The 16,466-nt window shown below is 55.0% G+C and overlaps 1 protein-coding gene across 1 annotated transcript in view; it reads right to left on the bottom strand.

The window, feature by feature from the left end:
- Window positions 1–10,571, bottom strand: part of BCAR1 (BCAR1 scaffold protein, Cas family member) — a 35,727-nt gene extending 25,156 nt beyond the window's left edge. Inside the window, exon 1 of the mRNA XM_039881051.1 lies at window positions 10,013–10,571. Within this exon, the coding sequence (XP_039736985.1) occupies window positions 10,013–10,024 (12 nt within the window). The 5' untranslated portion in view covers window positions 10,025–10,571. The remainder of the gene's footprint in view (window positions 1–10,012) is intronic.
- Window positions 10,572–16,466: the final 5,895 nt, after the last annotated feature.

Here is a 16,466-nt window from a genome sequence, read left to right as displayed (position 1 = left end):
AGCCTGTGCCTCCCAGAATGGCATTTCCGCTTTGGAATCAAGGCCCTAGGATCTGTCCCGCTATGCTGGAAGCGGGGTAGTTGAAGGGGGAGAGGAATACCCCCTCCAATGCCTTTGAAGAGAGGGGGCAGACAACAGGACCCACTGGGCAGGCTATTGCTGGGATGTATGGTGTATGGGTGAAGCAGACCCTCCTGGGCTGACTGCCAGGGAGCTCTGACAGTGACACACGCCCCGGGACAGCCTCTATGAGGCTCTATGATCACATGTTCATTTCATGCCCACAGCAATTCTGCAAAATTGGCCTCATGATTAGCTCGATTTTCCAGGTGAAGAGGTTAAGAACCAGTTTACTGCCCCTTGCTTCATCCCGCAGGCTCCCAGTCACAAAGGGGACAGAGCTGGTGTCCAGGGAAGGGACAGTGGGGCTGCCAGACCACAGCCTACCCTGACCGCCCTGCAGCACTTTGAGGAAAGGACCGGAATCCCAGGGACACTTGGGCTGAGAAAGCCAAGGACCCAGTAGGCAGCTGAGAACTGGGGCCCAGCACCCCCCAACACGGGCTGCAGGGGAATGTGCAGGCAGGAAAGAGAGTGGCCACTCTGAGGAGGACAAGCGAGAGGGTGTTGCTGGGTGACGATGCAGGACCACTGTCAGTCACCCCAGGAGCAGCCTGGTACCTCCAGCCAAGCTGAGGATGAGCTCACAGGCTTCAGGAGGATGCCACAAACCCTCCCCTTGGGGCCTGGAGTAGCTGCCTGTACAGGGACCATGGTGGGCCCAGCGCATAGGGACATGGGTTCTCATCTGTCCATTTAAGTGTCCACTAAGGCTACTGCTGATCCCAGACACTAAGTGAGAAGAGCCTGGGAACCAGCTCTCACTCTGGGCTTTTTGGGTCTCATTCTTAAGGTCAGACCCACTGCACAATGAACAATTCTTGCTTTTGGCCCAACAATGTCTGTTGCATTTACAACTACAAATAGAGTATGTGTGTGGGGGCAGGCGGGGAGGGCGTGTAATCACCTAAATGTCCAACTACAGGAGACTGGTGAGGTGATGACAGCCTTTCAGTGGGATACTGTGCCGTATTAGGACGGCCACCTCCGAAGACTGAAATCATGCAAGACAATGCTCATGACAACGGGAAGTGAAAAGAGCAGGCTCAAATGGCTTGCACAGTGTGACTACACGCAGCCCTTTCCCTCCTAAAGCCTTGGTTCTCCCAGTAGCACAGGAGGGTGGCTGGATGGGTCAGCGGATGGCCGGCTCTGGGAGCAGCAGCAGGAAAGGATTTCCTGAGGCCGGAGGTGAGTGCTGCCAGCCCCAGGGACAGGAAGAAGTGATGTATCTGGAGGGCCACAAGGTGTTGAAGCCTTCCCCCTGGGCTGGCCACTCACATGGGCAAGCTCAAACCAGCCTGTGAGCGGGAGCCAGCTCTGCCTGGGAGAGGGTTCGGGGAAGCCTGGGGATGGCCTACAGAAGAGGTGAGCCTGGCTGCATGAGAACCGCTGTCACATGTGGGCTGGACACAGTCCTCGCTGCCACCCTGGGGACCAGGACAGAACTACCACTGCCCAGAGGCTCAGAGAGGGGCAGTGACTTGCCCAGGTCACACTGCCAGGAAGTGGCAAAGCTGTAACCATAACCCAGCTACCCAGGCGTGTCCCCATGGAAAAGCACCCAGGTGACCCCAGACAGAGCAGCCATGCATTCCTAGGGTGGGCATTCTTAGGGCATCGGCCGTAAAGAGCTTTCCTAGCCTCCCCTGCTCTTTGAAGGTGGAATGACCAACGGGGCAGTTCATTTGTCATTACAGTGGTGACTCTGACTATGGGGAGGTGGGTGGACCCCACATCCTGGAGCCAAATCCCTCCCCAGTCGCCTCCTCCTGGGGCTGGGGGGCTCTCGTCCTCAGCCTGTCATTCCTTCAGCGTCCTCCCAGGCCAGTCCCCAGAGACTTGGGTGCAGGGCTGGGGCCAGGACCAATGGTGTGGGGATGGAGTCACCAGGTACAGGGACACAGCCGGGGGCAGGGTGGGGACCAGAGGGCAGACTGGCCTCCCAGGTCCAGGCCTGGATCCCAGCAAACCCAGTGGCCACCAACTTCCCATACTGTCCTCCCTCTCTACTCTGGCTCTTTCAAGGAACCCACCCAAAGCTGGAAGGAGCAGAATACTCTCTGGATTCTTTTAATTGCTCTTTTAATTTGAAAATTAAAGAGCAGCAGAGGCACCTGCAGGGAGATGCTTGCTTTATAAAGGGGCTCTGCTCACAGGAGGCCCAAGGCCGGAGTGGGGTGGCAGGCTGGGCCCTGGAGTACTTCCCAGGGGCTCTTCCCAGGGTGCTAACCCTGGTGTCCTGAGTCCCTTTTTCTCTTCTGCAGCCCCCTTTTCTATTCTCCAGGCGGGGGACCTCCCAGGGTGCTGGCAGGTAGGTGGGGGCTTGGACCAACAACCAGGCCCCCAAGTGTGTAATGAGAAGGCTGGGGCCTAGGGGCACTTGCCCTCCCTGCTGGCACTGCGACACCACTCCTGGCATCCTCTCCAGCAGCAGCCCCTCAACAGCGCGTGGGCAAGAATTAGGGTGGCAGAAGAAATGGGGGTAGGGGAAGAGAAAGGCTCGGTTCTGGCTGGAGGAGAGGGGGTTGGGAGGAGGGGCAGGGGGACAAGTCCCTGTCCTCAGAGAGAAAGCTTAGCTGCTGGTGGCCACCCAGCTTGGGCTGACAGCCCAGGGAAGGCAGGGACAAGGGCGTGGTCAAGAAGCAGTCCACCATCTGCTCCTGCCTCTCCCCATGGCAACCAGGCCCAGCACATCAGGGCAGTCAGAGGGGGGTGAGTTCACATGCCATCTGCCGCCCACCCGCAGCTCGCTTCTGCAGGAGCACAGGTACCCACACTCACGGAGCCCCGCAGGGACTCACAGGGGCGTACAGAGGGCAGAGCAGTGCTGCCTGGCCACTCAGCTGGGATCGGCAGGTCAGGGCGCCAGTGGCATCACGGGAGGGGACCTTGAGGGCTCTGGGGACAGTGGGATGAGAAAAGAGGAGGGAGTGGAGACAGAGCTAAGGCAGCTACTGGGAAGGAGCTGCTTTTCCTCCCTCCTCGGGCCACACTGTGGGGCGTCCCATCTGAGCCTGCTCCAACCCACAGAGCAAGACTCCACTTGCCCCAGGAGAGAACATTAAAGGCTCCAGCTGGCGTGGGACCCTCAGCCCATCGCTGCAGCTTTCATGGCCTCAGTTTGTGCATTTGTTAAGTGTAACCACTGCCAGCAGCCTTGCCCATCGCCAAGCCACCAGACCGAAGGCACAGCAGCACCCTGGTGTTATCAGCACACCCACGCCCTCTCCATCACACACCAGCTCCACTCCACCAGGCATCGTGCTCTCCCCTGAGCCCTCCCTGCTCGCCCAGCCCCTGCTCAGGTGCCCTGAGCTTCTCCCAGCCCCTGAAACACAAGAGGAATAAAACCTCAACCAAGACTCGGGTAGACTCTCTCTGCGGAGCCCTGTTGCCTCCGGATCCCCGGCTGACGCAGGGGGTGTGGGCAGGGTCTCCCCTCGGGCTGTGACGGGGCCAGGGAGTGGTTGGTTGTGGAGTCCATCACTATACAATCACAGTATGCCCATCGCTCCTTTGGCACCTACTCACTACTAGGATACTGCTGCCTGGAAGCATGTCCAGGTCCCAGGGAGCTGACACTCCAAGGTGTGTGTGGGGAGGGGTGGGGGAGGCACAAACAGATAAACATGTGAACATCTGTGGTGATCAGGGCTCTGAAGGAGAATAAAGCAGAATGATGGCAACAAGAGGCTATTATTTTACACGAGCTGCCTAGGGGGTCCTCTCTTTGGAGGTGGCATTTGAGCGGATGCCTGAATCCCTGGCTAAGGCTCACTGCAGAAAAAGTAACAGTAAAGATTCGTAAAAATAGCACAGGCGCGCCAGCTCCCTTGGTGTGAAGAGCAAAGCCTGGAGGTGTCAGGGATGCAGGGAGAGTCACTCCCAAGGGACAGTCTCTTTCGGCTTTTTGAGCGGTGGGGTCTCCGCTGGGCTGGGGACTCCCAGAGCTGAAGCAGGAGCAGCCAGGAAGTGTCAGCCTAGGGGGGTGTCTTGGTGGGCAGCCAGGGACAAAGAGGAGGGAGCCCAGGAATCTTGGGAGGGCGGAGGGATTCGGTCGGCTCCCAGGACAGTGCCCATCCATGCCTACCTCCTGCTCTCCTAGAAGCCTCTCCCCACCATGACCTCTGGACAAGGGCCCAGGAGGAACAAAGGTGACTTTACTCCATGGGTAACCCAGGAAGAGAGAATTCAGACCCTAGATACCTGGGGAGGGCTCTGAACAAGGAGGCGTGTGGTCACACCATCTTCTGAACAAGCGTGTAATTTGAGGGATCCAGGATCTGGGAGCACAGACCACTCTCTGGGCACGCCTTGAGGCTATCAGGCTTTACAGAACACTGACAACACCACTAGTGTTCCGGGGCGTGCAAACACAAAGCACACAGCTGCAGACAGACACCCCCGGCAAGAGAACGGGTGGGTGCGTGAATTCACGTTCATAAATGGAACGCTGCTCAGCACAGCCGTGAAAAGGGAGCCGCTGCAACACACCACATGGATGAAAATCCCAAAGCCATTATGCTGAATAAAAGCAGCCAGACCCTAAAGAGTGTGTACTGTATGCTTCCACTTCTATGAAGTTCAAGAAAAGAGAAGTCTAAGCCATGATGAGAAAAATCAGAATGTTGGCCACCTGACGGAGGGTGGGGGTGCTTGATTGTGAAGGGGTACTTGCAAACTTTCTGAGATGATAGAAACTATCATTATCTTGATTTGATTGATGGTTACATGGGGTCTACGTTAGTCAAAATTCTTCCAACTGTATACCTGACATCTGTCCATTTCACTACATGGAAAATTTACCTTGAGTCTCAATTGGTAAAAATAAAACAAAGCACAGAGGAAAAAATACATGGCATTAAGGATGCCAAAAATAGGTACAGCAACCCTTAACCCACCATATCACCCTTTCTGCCCTAGCCGTGAGAGAGCTGAAAGTTAAACCTGTGTGCCCATGTATCACACAGTTCTGGATCTTTTGAGGATCCTAGACTACTCGTATCTTTCGCTATAATCTGCTTCAAATCCTCCTTGGAACTGGGGGGTAGGGGGGAGGTTAAATAATAAATTAAAATGACTGAAAAGCCCCCTCAGCCTTGAATCCCCCTTAGAGAAGGGATTAACTTTAGAGCCAAAACTTGCGACCATCTCTCCTGCCACAGTGGGCATCCATTGCCACCTCTCCCAAGGTCCCCAACCTGTCCCCAGCAATTTTTCCTGTTTTTGAAGAGAGGGAAACAGTGGCCTAGCAAACAGTGACTAAGAGTAAGCCAAAAAAACGATGGGTCTGATGAGGTTACAGTCAAAGCAAGCGGCCGTGACGGAGCCAGGCCACAGCTGGGGAAGACGACTCGCACAGACAGGGAAGGGACTGGAGGCAGGTGCAGCGGACGCAGGGGGCAAAAACTCATGACCGGCTGCGGACGTGGGGGTCAGCAGGGGTCGCTGTCACAGCCCTGAAGACCACCTGCCCCACCTGGAGGCTTGAGCCCCTCCTTTAAGGTTTCTGGACCCACCTTGGGGGTGCTCTCCTTCCTGCCAACGGCCCTGCCTGCCCTGTGCTGACCAGGCTGCTGCGGACACCTGTGGACAGGCCTGCACTGCCCCAGTGGCTTCCACATACTGCAGCCACTGGGGCAGGGCATCTACCTGGCCTAGGATGTGGCAGGCCAGCTGGTGGCCCCACTGGATGCCACTTTGTTGGTGTGGTGAGAAGACTTGCCCATCCAAGGCTCAAGAGACAAGGACCCTGCAGGCAGCCTGGGGCAGGGAAAGGAACAGGGTCATCCCGCTGCTAAGGCCTTGGTAGGAACCATACCAACCATAAAGGAAGGGACACTGGAGGCAGACTGGGCAGGCTGCAGAGAATCATGGCCGTAGGAAGCTGATCACACCTCCCTACGCTGGTCGTGCAGGAGCCAGAAGTGAGTGTTGTCCACTGCACCAGCCATAGGCGACAGGATAAAGATGATAATCTCCACGACGGTAGTTGCTATGACTAATTAGTCTCTTACTCAGAGCCTTCTGCAATCCTTGCCAAGTTCTCCCAAAGCCCCAAGAGCTGTTCACATCCCCAAAATACAGATGAGGAAACAAGCTCAGAGAGGCTGAGAAACTCACTCAACATATACATGAGCCAGCACCATTCAGTCAAGAGCCTGGCCCTTGAGCAGCAGCAGCTCCTCCGGAAATCCCATTCGGCCCCCCACAAGGCTTCTGGGACAGTAGCCGAAAAGCCAGGCTCTCTACACAAGGACACAGCCACCTGTCTGTGGGGGCTCCTTGGTGCTCCCAGGGCCACATCCTCGGCAGGTGGCCAGGGAAAGCCGGGGCGGCGAGGCGGAGAGAGGAGCCAAGCAGGCCTGTGTTCTGCCCTGAGGAAGCCTGTAGTCTGGAGAGGGAGCCTTCCAGCGACCAAATAACCCCAACAACAAACGCACAGACACAGACGGGGGTCCTGGAGGGCTTCTCGGGCTAACGCCCTCTGCCTGAGCACTGGGGCGTGAGCAGGAGCGACCTGGTGAGCAAGGCAGCAGCTGGAGACCACTTCCTGCGTAGGGAGGGCCAGGCAGAGGCAAGGCCAGTGGGAAGAGGGGATGTGGCAGGAGCGCGCTGTATGCTCTGAAGACTGAACAGGGGACTTTGGACTTGGACACTGCTTCTTCCCGCTGTCCTCTTCTGAGCCCATGCTACCAGGCTCCAGCTGTCCATGGTCTGGCTGCCCAGACCAGTGCCTCCCAGCTCCCTGGCCAGCTCTCTCATCACAGAACTGGCTGGCAGAGAGCCAGGCATAGAGGGGGCCCCAGGATCACTGGCAGAGGTTCAACCAGGTACCACACCTGGTCCACTGATCTCCATCCGCAGCTGGGGTTGCTCGGGGTTGGACCCACCCTGTTGCACAGCCCTGGGCAAGCTGCCTCACCTCCCGGGGGTGCCGAAGGGGTTACACAAACTCATACTTGGAAAGCCACAAGCAGAGGGTCGGTCTCTCAGCAGACTTGGCCTCTATGGACAGCTCAGTAAGCCGCAACCCCCACAATTACAGAGGCCACGCAGGATGACGCTCACTTTCTGGCTTTGGATCCTGCCAGACTTTGTTCCCACTCTGGCTCTCTCAGTGGCCATGCAACCCTGGCAAGACACAGGTCTTTCTTGAGCCTGTGAAGCCCTGAGCCCAGAGCCTGGCACACAGGACACTCTCCACACATCTAAGCACCTTTACTTCTTGAAAGGACTCATCCCTCACTCAATATAGGAGCAGAGGATGGTCTGGAATGGCTGAGCCCATGCCACAGACAGGAAACAAGAGGCAGGGACAGACAGACGGAACTTCTCTACAAACTGGGAGCTGGCTTCTCGCCTGACACTGTCAGGCGACAGCCAGCACCTTGTTGCTCCTAAACAAGGATCATGCCAGTGCCTGCCAGGGGTCTGAGGTGGGTGGCACAGCTGTTTTCCTTTCGAATGCTTCCTGCTTGCCCAGAGGGACAAGACAGGCCCAGGGAACCAGATGGCCATGCCCGAGAGGAAGGCAGATGTCAGAGACCAGCCAGGAAGAGCATCTCCAGTTGCTGTGTGAGCACTGCCCTCAGCTCAGGGCGAAAGAAGGAGCACTGTGCAGGGAGTCGGGGGACCCTGTGTGGGACTCTGGGTCCCATCCCTGTGTGGGTCAAATGACAGAGTGAGATCAGCTCACCTCTGGAGGGTCCGCCTGCTCTAACACTCAGGAACTCACTCCTGTCTCAACCTGGCCGTCCTAACCTCTTCTCTCCCCCCATCGCCTTCCATTCCATTCTGAAGCATCTTGTAATTTCTGTGGGCTAAAGTGCCTGCGTCAGCCCCATCCAGGAAAAGACTGCTCAAATGAACGGGTGTGCTTAAAACCCAAATGTGTCCATGAGCACGTGGGCAGTCACCATTCTGGGTTCCAACAGCAGGGCTCAAAGCAGGCAGCTTGGCCTGGAAGCTTCTGAGGAGCCTTACAATTCACCAGCACATGAAAGCAATTTTCTGAACATTTCACAGTTGCTTCAAAAACGAAGTTCTCTTCCCAGCCCCACCAGCTCACACACTGCCCAAGGTCTCAGGAGAGAGCGAGTCATCTGACAGCCCAGTCATATAGGGGACAGATGGTGAGACCCCCACCTATCCGATGCAGAATCCCTGAGGGCTGTGGCTACAGGGTGGAAAGTGACTTGGAGGTGGCAATGCTGTGGACAGACCAAAGAGACCTTAGCTGCAGGTGTCCACAGCACGTGTCCACAGCTGTGCCTGTCTGCCCAAGTCACCCCCAGACCCTGGCCCTCCTGTCATCCCTCTCTTGTTACAGTGGGGGCCAGTGAGGTACAGAGCCCAGGAAGGCTGTTCAAAGTCCTGTAAGGCAAGGGGCCTGGGTGCCATCCCAGACTCTATGACCAGACCTCTGCTGTGACAGTAGATGAGCAAAATGAATCCAGCACAGATCTCCCAAATTGGGGCCCATGCAAGCTCTGATGTAGCCTGAGTCACATTCCTTGTTCACTACTGCTCTGGAGACCCTCAAGCAGACCACCTTGTCCTTCGGGCCAGTGCCCACAGGGTCAAGGCAGTTCTCCAGAAAAGAGCCAGAGCTTTACAGGAGAGCAGAGCAGGAGAGAAGGGCTTGGCAGGCATTTTCTGTCATCTTTCTTTCTTTCTAAAGATGAGGCAATTATGCTCTGAACCAGAATAAATTGTGGGTGGGTGGGGGAGGGGAGGGAGGTTCACATCAGTGCTGTCTGGAAGCCCTAATTTTTTCATCTGTGACTCTGCCTTACCAGTGCTGGAGGCGGGCAGGGGCTGGGATCTTTAATTCCATAATAACAATGCTCTGCACTTACACAGCATCTCTCTTCCAATACTCTCCACACGCTCTCTGGTGGTTAATTAAGAGGCCACTTGCCCTGCCGGGAAACCCCAATTGTCTTCTCTATTATAAGGATGGGGTCCCCCAGGTGAGGAGCAGTTCCAGAAACAAGGGTAGGTGGACAGGTGCTCTGGCCCACTGCCCCTTCCTGTACGAGGGAAAAAGCCCTAACTCATCAGAGAAACAATGGCTGGAGGCCACAGCTTTCCAGCTTATAGCCAGCACCCCTTCCTTGAAGGACTCAGGGTGTTCGCCCCAACCTCAGTCTGTCCATCTGTAAAGTGGACTGGGGCCTGCACCTGGTAACTATCTGGTAACTGAAGATAGCCAGGATCACTTGCCACCTTCAATAGGCGGGACCCAGATGCCTCCAGGTGCAGGCCTAAGCGTGGAGCAGAGGCCTGGGGACTGCCCAAGCCTGCCGGAGGGGCCAGGAAGAGGGGGCGTCAGCAGAGAAGGGAAGCCCCCATGGAGAGAGAAGGGGCCTGGCCCAGTGCCCTTGGGGGTTCAGCGTTAAAAACTTCCCCGGAAAGTGAGAGCATCAGCCGTTCTGGGGGACTGGCACAGCATCCCACCCGGTCCGGCGGTCATGGTGGACAGGTGTCTCGGGAGAGGTACAGACCCGGCGCCAGGCCTGGCCATCCTAGTGAGGTCCCTGGAGAACAACAGGACAGCTATACCTGAAGAACAGCACACCTCCCCGATCACCGGCCCAGCGTCTTGGAGTGGGGTTCCCGCGGGGGAGGGGGGTGGTTCTGGGGAACAGCACGAACCCCACAGACCAGGCTCTCCAGGGAAAGGACAGAAAGAAAGGCAGAGGCAGAGAGACCGGTTTGGGGGAGACGCCCCCAAGCTGCCCCCGTCCCCCGGCCTGAGAGGGCCCAGGGGGGCGAACCCCAGCCTCGTAGTCCCGGTGGCATTAGACCGGCAACGGGCGGCCCGAGGTCGCAGGCCCGGCCGGGGGCCACGGACCCGAGGTGCCGGCCGGCGGTCGGTACTCACCGGCACGGACATCTTGGCCGCCGCTCCCGTAGCCCAGGCGGGCAGCGGCGCGGGCAAGCTGGGGGCTCCTGATTGCCGCGCCGCTCAGAGCCCCCGGGACCGGTCCCAGTGCTCTGCCGGGTCCCCGCGGGCTCCTGCGCGCTCCCGGCTGCCGGACGGTCCGGCCGCTCCAGCCCGCGCCGCGCATGCGCCTGCCGGCGCGGCCCCTCCCCCTCCCGTCTCCTCCGCGGGGGCCGCGTTAAAGGCGAGGACCCCAGACCCCGGCATTTTTCTGTCGGCCCAGCAAGGCTGGGAAGCTCGGTCTCCACTCCTTCCCCAACCTTCTAGAGCCACCTCTAATAGCACCATCTCCTGTGTGCTCTCCCTCACTCCCCACGTTGCCCAGCCCTGGGTCCTGGGCGCCTGCCCTGTGGTCTGGCCGGGCTCCCAGTCCTTGTGTCTGAAGGCGATTGCACATCAGCTGAGCAGGGCTACTAGAAACCATTCCCACTCCCCCAACTGAAAGCCCGGAGACCCCGAGCAACCCACAGGCAGCCCATGGCTCCTCAGCCTGCTCTGTGCTCCCTCGCAGCCCCGCCCCCCAGGAATGGGAAGCTCCCAACAACCCGGCAGCAGCCTGGCTCACTGTCGGGTCACCCTGACGGTTGGAGCTAGACTGGCTTTTAGGGAGGATCCTGCCTCTTGGTAACCCTCGCCCCAGGCCCAAAGGCCACCCACAGCCAGGTGTCCTTGTGCCAGGGGCCAGCCCTCAGAAACTGGAACACAGGCGTTCGCAGGCAGAGTCTTCCTTTCCCCAGATTAAACACCTCCTATTTCTTTGGCTGTTCCACATCTGACATGGTGTCCAAACACCCCATACACGGGCAGTGGGCACATACACGTGTGTCCTAATCCTCCCAACCCCTGCGAGGCAGGCCTTGCCGTTCTCATGATACATTTAACAGAGACTGAGGCTCTGAGATCCCTCAGCTGCCAGAAGTCAGAACCGGCGGTCTGACCACTCTGTTCTGCCACCCATCACATACCGCCCATCCCTGCTCCCTGGGGGCCCTTCCTAGGCAAAGCCGAACTGGGTAAATGGCTGCTACTGCCAGGGAGTGATGAATGAACACCTAGGCCAAAGGTTCCAGGGACCAGGACAGTGCTGGGGAGGTAATGCAGAGCTGGTTCTCCGAGGCTGGCCGGCAGCAGCTGAGACTCATGGGGGGCCCTGAGGGGCAGAGAACTCCAGGCCCCTAGGAAATCTGTGGGGGCAGGTTCCCAGGAGAATAGACTCTTTTGTCTGCAGAGTGTGATGTGCCAGGAGGCCCAAGGTGATTAAACAGGAGGAAGCAGTGGCAGGTGGGCTTCCCCAGAGACCCAGATCTCAAAATCCCCATAGCAAGTCATCTTTTGGGGTTGAGGAGGCTTTCCAGCCCTCTTTTCCAAGAGGTGGAGTTGCCTTGATCTTTCTCCTGAGGGTCCTGGGGAGAATCCTGACAGTGGCCATTGGCAATGAGAGGGGTACTATATGTGCAGTAAAAGGGGAAACTGAGGCCCAGGGCCCAATTCTCAGACCGATGAGCTGGGATCCCTCCCTGCTCCAACTCAGCAGAGTTGCCCTCTTTTCCCCTTGAGTGAGGGTTCCCAATTGTGCATCTCAGTTTTCCGAGCCCAGTGCTTGGCAAAGGCGTTGTTGAAGGGAGCAGGCAGGGCCACAGGGAGCGGAGGGTGCTCTAGGCTGACAGCTGCCACCTCATCAAAGGGCATTCTGTGTGTATCTGGCAGGCAGCCCTGCCCGTGCCCACCCGCCCGCACCCAGCTGGCACAGGGGCTCCTGAGCTGGGAGCAGCAGCTCAGCCTGAAGCTCGGGCTCTCAGCCACACGTGCCCATCGTCTCGCAGGCTTCCTCGGCCACCCTGGCCCCTCCCACACTGAGCATTCCTCGCCTCCTTCCTGCTCTCCTACTCTGGTTGGACCCTTACTGCTCATTCTGTTTCCTCTTCCCATTTCTAGGTGCTCAAGCCGGAACTGGATGAGCAGTGAGGAAAGATCCCTTCAACGCCCTCTGGGGTACAGGGAAATGGAAATGCGGGGAAGGGGTGCAGCCGGGGCAGGACCTCTAAATCGGCTAGTCCTTGCTTCCAACGGACCCCCAGTGACTGCTGATGGCTGCTCACTCAGGGAGGACATCACTAACTCTTCCCTTAGCACAGGAAGAGGGATCTCTGGCCAGACCCTCACTCAGAAATCAGAACCGGCGGTCTGACCACTCTGTTCTGCCACCTTGTTCTCATCCCTTGGAACATGACAAAGGGATCTCTGGCCAGACCCTCACATGTTCCAAGACCCTCACAGCCAAAGAAGCCCCATTGGGGCACTGTATCCCTCTCCCCTGACACTACTAGGTATCTGTGAAAGCAGGGATGCTTCTCCCTCACCAACCTGTGCCACCCCCCACCCCTCCCAGTAGGCAAATGATTCCAGGCGACTCACTCAGTCCTGCAGACAACAGGCTTTGAGGGCCTTGCAACTAGCAGTTGACACCAGAAGCAACAGCTGGGCTGCTTGAGCAGGCACCAGCACCCTAAGAGGGTCCTTGAGGGCTGACCAGGGCCCCAGGGAGACAGGGTTATTGTTTTTCCTGGCACTGGGAGGGAAGGGAACTTGGACATAGCCAGAGTAAATCTGGGCAGAGACAAACTTCATATCCAGCTTTCTGGCCTCTGGCCCCTGCGCCTTGCTATGTCTAGTGGGACAGAGGCCAGGGAGGTGGCTCCTTCTCCTCCCAATGCCAGGGGGAACCGGGGACCTCTCTGGCAGAGGAACCGGTGGCCCAAGAGAGGGCAGTGAGCTTTCGAAGGCACCTGCAGGCACTGTGTAATAATCCTGCGTCAGCATGGTGCATCTGTCACCACTGATGAATCAACACTGATACATCCTTATTAACTAATGTCCGCAGTCTACGCAGATTGCCTTAGTTGTTCTCTACTGTCCTTTTCCTGCTCCAGGGTCCCATCTAGGATCCCACCCAGGATCCCACATTACGTTTAATCATCATGTCTCCTTAGGCGTCTCTGAGCTGTGACTGTTTCTCAGACTTCCCTTGTTTTCGATGACCTTGACAGCTCTGAGTGCTGGTCAGAGATTTTATAGAATGTCCCTCAGTTGGGATTTATCTGATGTTTTTCTCATGGTTATACTAGGGTTATGGGTTTGGGGGAAGAAAACCCCAGAGATAAAATGCTGTTCTTATCACATCATATCAAGGGTACATACTATCAACATGACACATTGCTGTTAATGTTGACCTTGATCACCGGACTGCCATAGTGTTTGTCGGGTTTCTCCACTGCAAAGTGACTCTTTTTCCCCTTCTTTCTATACTGTACTCGAGAGGAGTGAGGAGCCACGCTCCACGTCCTTGAGGATGCGGTATCTACATAAAGTACTTGGAATTCTTCTGTATGGGAAATTTGTCTCTTCTCCTTCATTTATTTATCTATCCAATAATTTATTTATATCAGTGTGAATTTATGGATATTTATTTTATTTTACAGTTTGGATTATAACTTCCTATTAGTTTATTTCCTTGTTCAAATTGTTCCTGCTTTGGCTATTGGGAGTTCTTTCAGTTGGCAAATAAGATTTTAAAAGAGAATCTAGAAATCCAGATTGTTTTACACCCAATCTCTGGATTTTGAAAAATCGACTGCTTAAACTGAATGAAATACTTCCACAGGCCAACCCTTGGCAGCTCTGGGCTCTGGAGTCAGATTACCTGGTTGGAATCTCGCTCTGCTGCTTCCAGATCTTGTGCATGTGAGTTAACCCGCCGGGAGCTCGGTTTTCTTATCTGTGAAATAGGAGGTTAATACTCACTGGGTATTGAGGAGATTCGTTTGAATGACTCAGGTAAAGTTTGGGGCACGGGATCTGTCGGAGAATCTTTAAAGAGTCGGGGCCATCATTGCCACACGCGTGAGCCAGGCATGGCTAAGCAACTCCCTGTGGAGGGCAAGAACCGAGTTTGTTTTGGGAAGGCCTATAAGGACACTTCGGGTTTGGGGGGACCCTGCGAGCTCTGGAGTGAATGAGAATGGGAACTACCTACCCAACCCTGGTTTTCGATGTGAGAGTTTAGCTCTACTATTCTGGAGTAGCACCACATCAACAAGTGGGCAAGAACTCAGAACTAGATGTTCTGTTTTACTCACTCTAAAATGTGAATGACTACCTCTCCCCAGGAAGGCAAGTCAGACTGGCACAGAAAGAGAGGCTGAGCCTAGTAGAGTGGGTGGGGAACCCGTGGTCTGCCAGGCTAGATCTTGGGGTTCGGTCATAGCACCACCTCACATCCTGTAACCTTAAGTGAGTCCAGTTTCCAACATCCTTGAGGGTAATTTCACAGTATGGTCAAGGCTGAGCCCTGGGCACTGGGCCAGGGTCCCTCCTTATCTCTTCCCCATGCACAGAACCTTGGGTGTGCTCTACCGGGGGGGACATCTGGTTAGGGGAGGGGGTAATGTTCAGGTCATCAGGCTACTTGGTACAGAGGGGGACCACCATCCCTCAGACACTGGGGCTTTAGGACCTGGTGGCAGAGGAGAAATGTATTAGTTTCTTATTGCTGCTATAACAAATTACTACAAACTTAGTGATTTAAAGCAATACAGATTTATTATCCTACAGTTCTAGAGGTTAGAAGTCCAAAATGGATTGAGAGGGCTGGTTCCTTCTGGAGGTTCTAAGGGAGAATCCCTTTCCTGCCTTTTTCGGCTCCTAGAGGCCACTCGCATTCCTTGCCTCATGGGCCTGCGTCACTCTGACCTCTGTATCCATCATCACATCTCCTTCTCTGACTCTGGCCCTCTGGACTCCCTCTAATAAGAACCTTGTGATGACAGTGGGCCCACTCAGATAATCCAGGAAAATCTCCCCAGCTCCAGATTCTTAATGTAATCACACCTGCCAAGCATTTTCCTTTGTAAGTTAACCTACTTGTAGATTCCAGAGATTTAGATGTATATAGGGGAGACCTCTGGTTCCTCCAAATCGCTCCCGCATTGGGCGCCCTGGCCTGAACTGCCACCATGGCTGACTTGGGCCAGACAGGAATCCTCTCACTCAGTTCAAGCAGCCTCAGTTGGCTGTGCATGGGAACAGATACGAATGATGTGTGGCTCTAGTACGCAGTCTGGCAAGACAAAGCAAAAATCCCAAACAGGCCTGGACTCTTGGACTCAGAAATTCCAGGAATTTATCCTAAAACATGCACTCACAAGTAGCCAAAGATATACACGCGAGGACAAAACTTGCAGCTTAATGATCAGCAACACATGGGAACAAGTGACATGTTTAATAACGGGCACCAGTTAAGTGACGGGACATCCGCATGACAGAATCCAGTCCTGGGCAGCATGCAAATGACATGGAATGTTTACAGTATATTGTCAAGTGAGGAAAAAGAGGCTTCCAAATAATAGGCTCAGATGGATCCTATTTTTATAAAATTCATATATGTATATTTATATCATATCTTTGTATCGGGAAAAGTATGGAAAAATAGATACCCAAATACCATCTGTGGTCACCTTGGGGTGGGGGTAGGACTTTTTTCACCACTGTGTCATATTGGGAGAGGGCCTACTGGGTGCTCGGTCCTTGCTGTGCCTGTCAGTGAGCAGGGCTTTTTCTGTCTTCATGGATTAGAATTGCACAGGAGATTTTTTTATAGGAGGAGAGAGGCTTTTGGAGTAACTAAAATTATTTTCTCTCTTTTCCGATGTTCGTTCTCAAATGAACATTCATTTCTTGTGCATTTTTTTACATTAAACCCTTCTTAAAATTGCGGTCAAACATATATAACATGAAATTTATCATGTAAGTGTACAATTCGGTGGCATAAAACACCTTCACAAAGTTGTGCAACCATCACCACTATCCATTTCTAGAACTTTTCTCATCACCCGAAACAGAAAATTTGCCCCCATTAAATAATAATTCCTCTTTCCCCCTCCTCTAGTTCCTTGCAACCACATTCTACTTTCTGTTTCTATGAATTTGCCTATTCTAGGTGCCTCATGTAAGTGTAATCATACAATATTTATCTTTTTATGTCTGGCTTATTGCATTTTGCAAATTGTTTTCAAGTGTGATTTTTTTTTTTTTAAGAATGCTTTTTGAGGGGAAAATGCAACTGTCAAGTTTTAGAAAATGCAAGCCACCCAGGATAGGTTCCCAGGACCCTCTGGAGGCTAGAGCAAGGGTCTTTCCCAGGGGCTGACGCCACATGAGGCTGTGGGGAGGGCGGGGTGCAACTGAACAGTAAGTAGAGAAAGGCCCTGGGTCACACACACCAATCCATGCAACCCTGTCACCCCTGAGCAGGCAGGAGACAGAGAGGAAGGCATTTGCCAGGGGTCCTTGGCATTGGACAGCTGATCTGGACAGAATTGCAGGCTCCCAGCTTGGG

This window comes from Pteropus medius, unplaced genomic scaffold (assembly GCF_902729225.1).
Source record: "Pteropus medius unplaced genomic scaffold, Ma_sr-lr_union100, whole genome shotgun sequence".
NCBI lineage: Eukaryota > Metazoa > Chordata > Mammalia > Chiroptera > Pteropodidae > Pteropus > Pteropus medius.
This window is presented reverse-complemented; position numbering and strand designations above follow the sequence as displayed.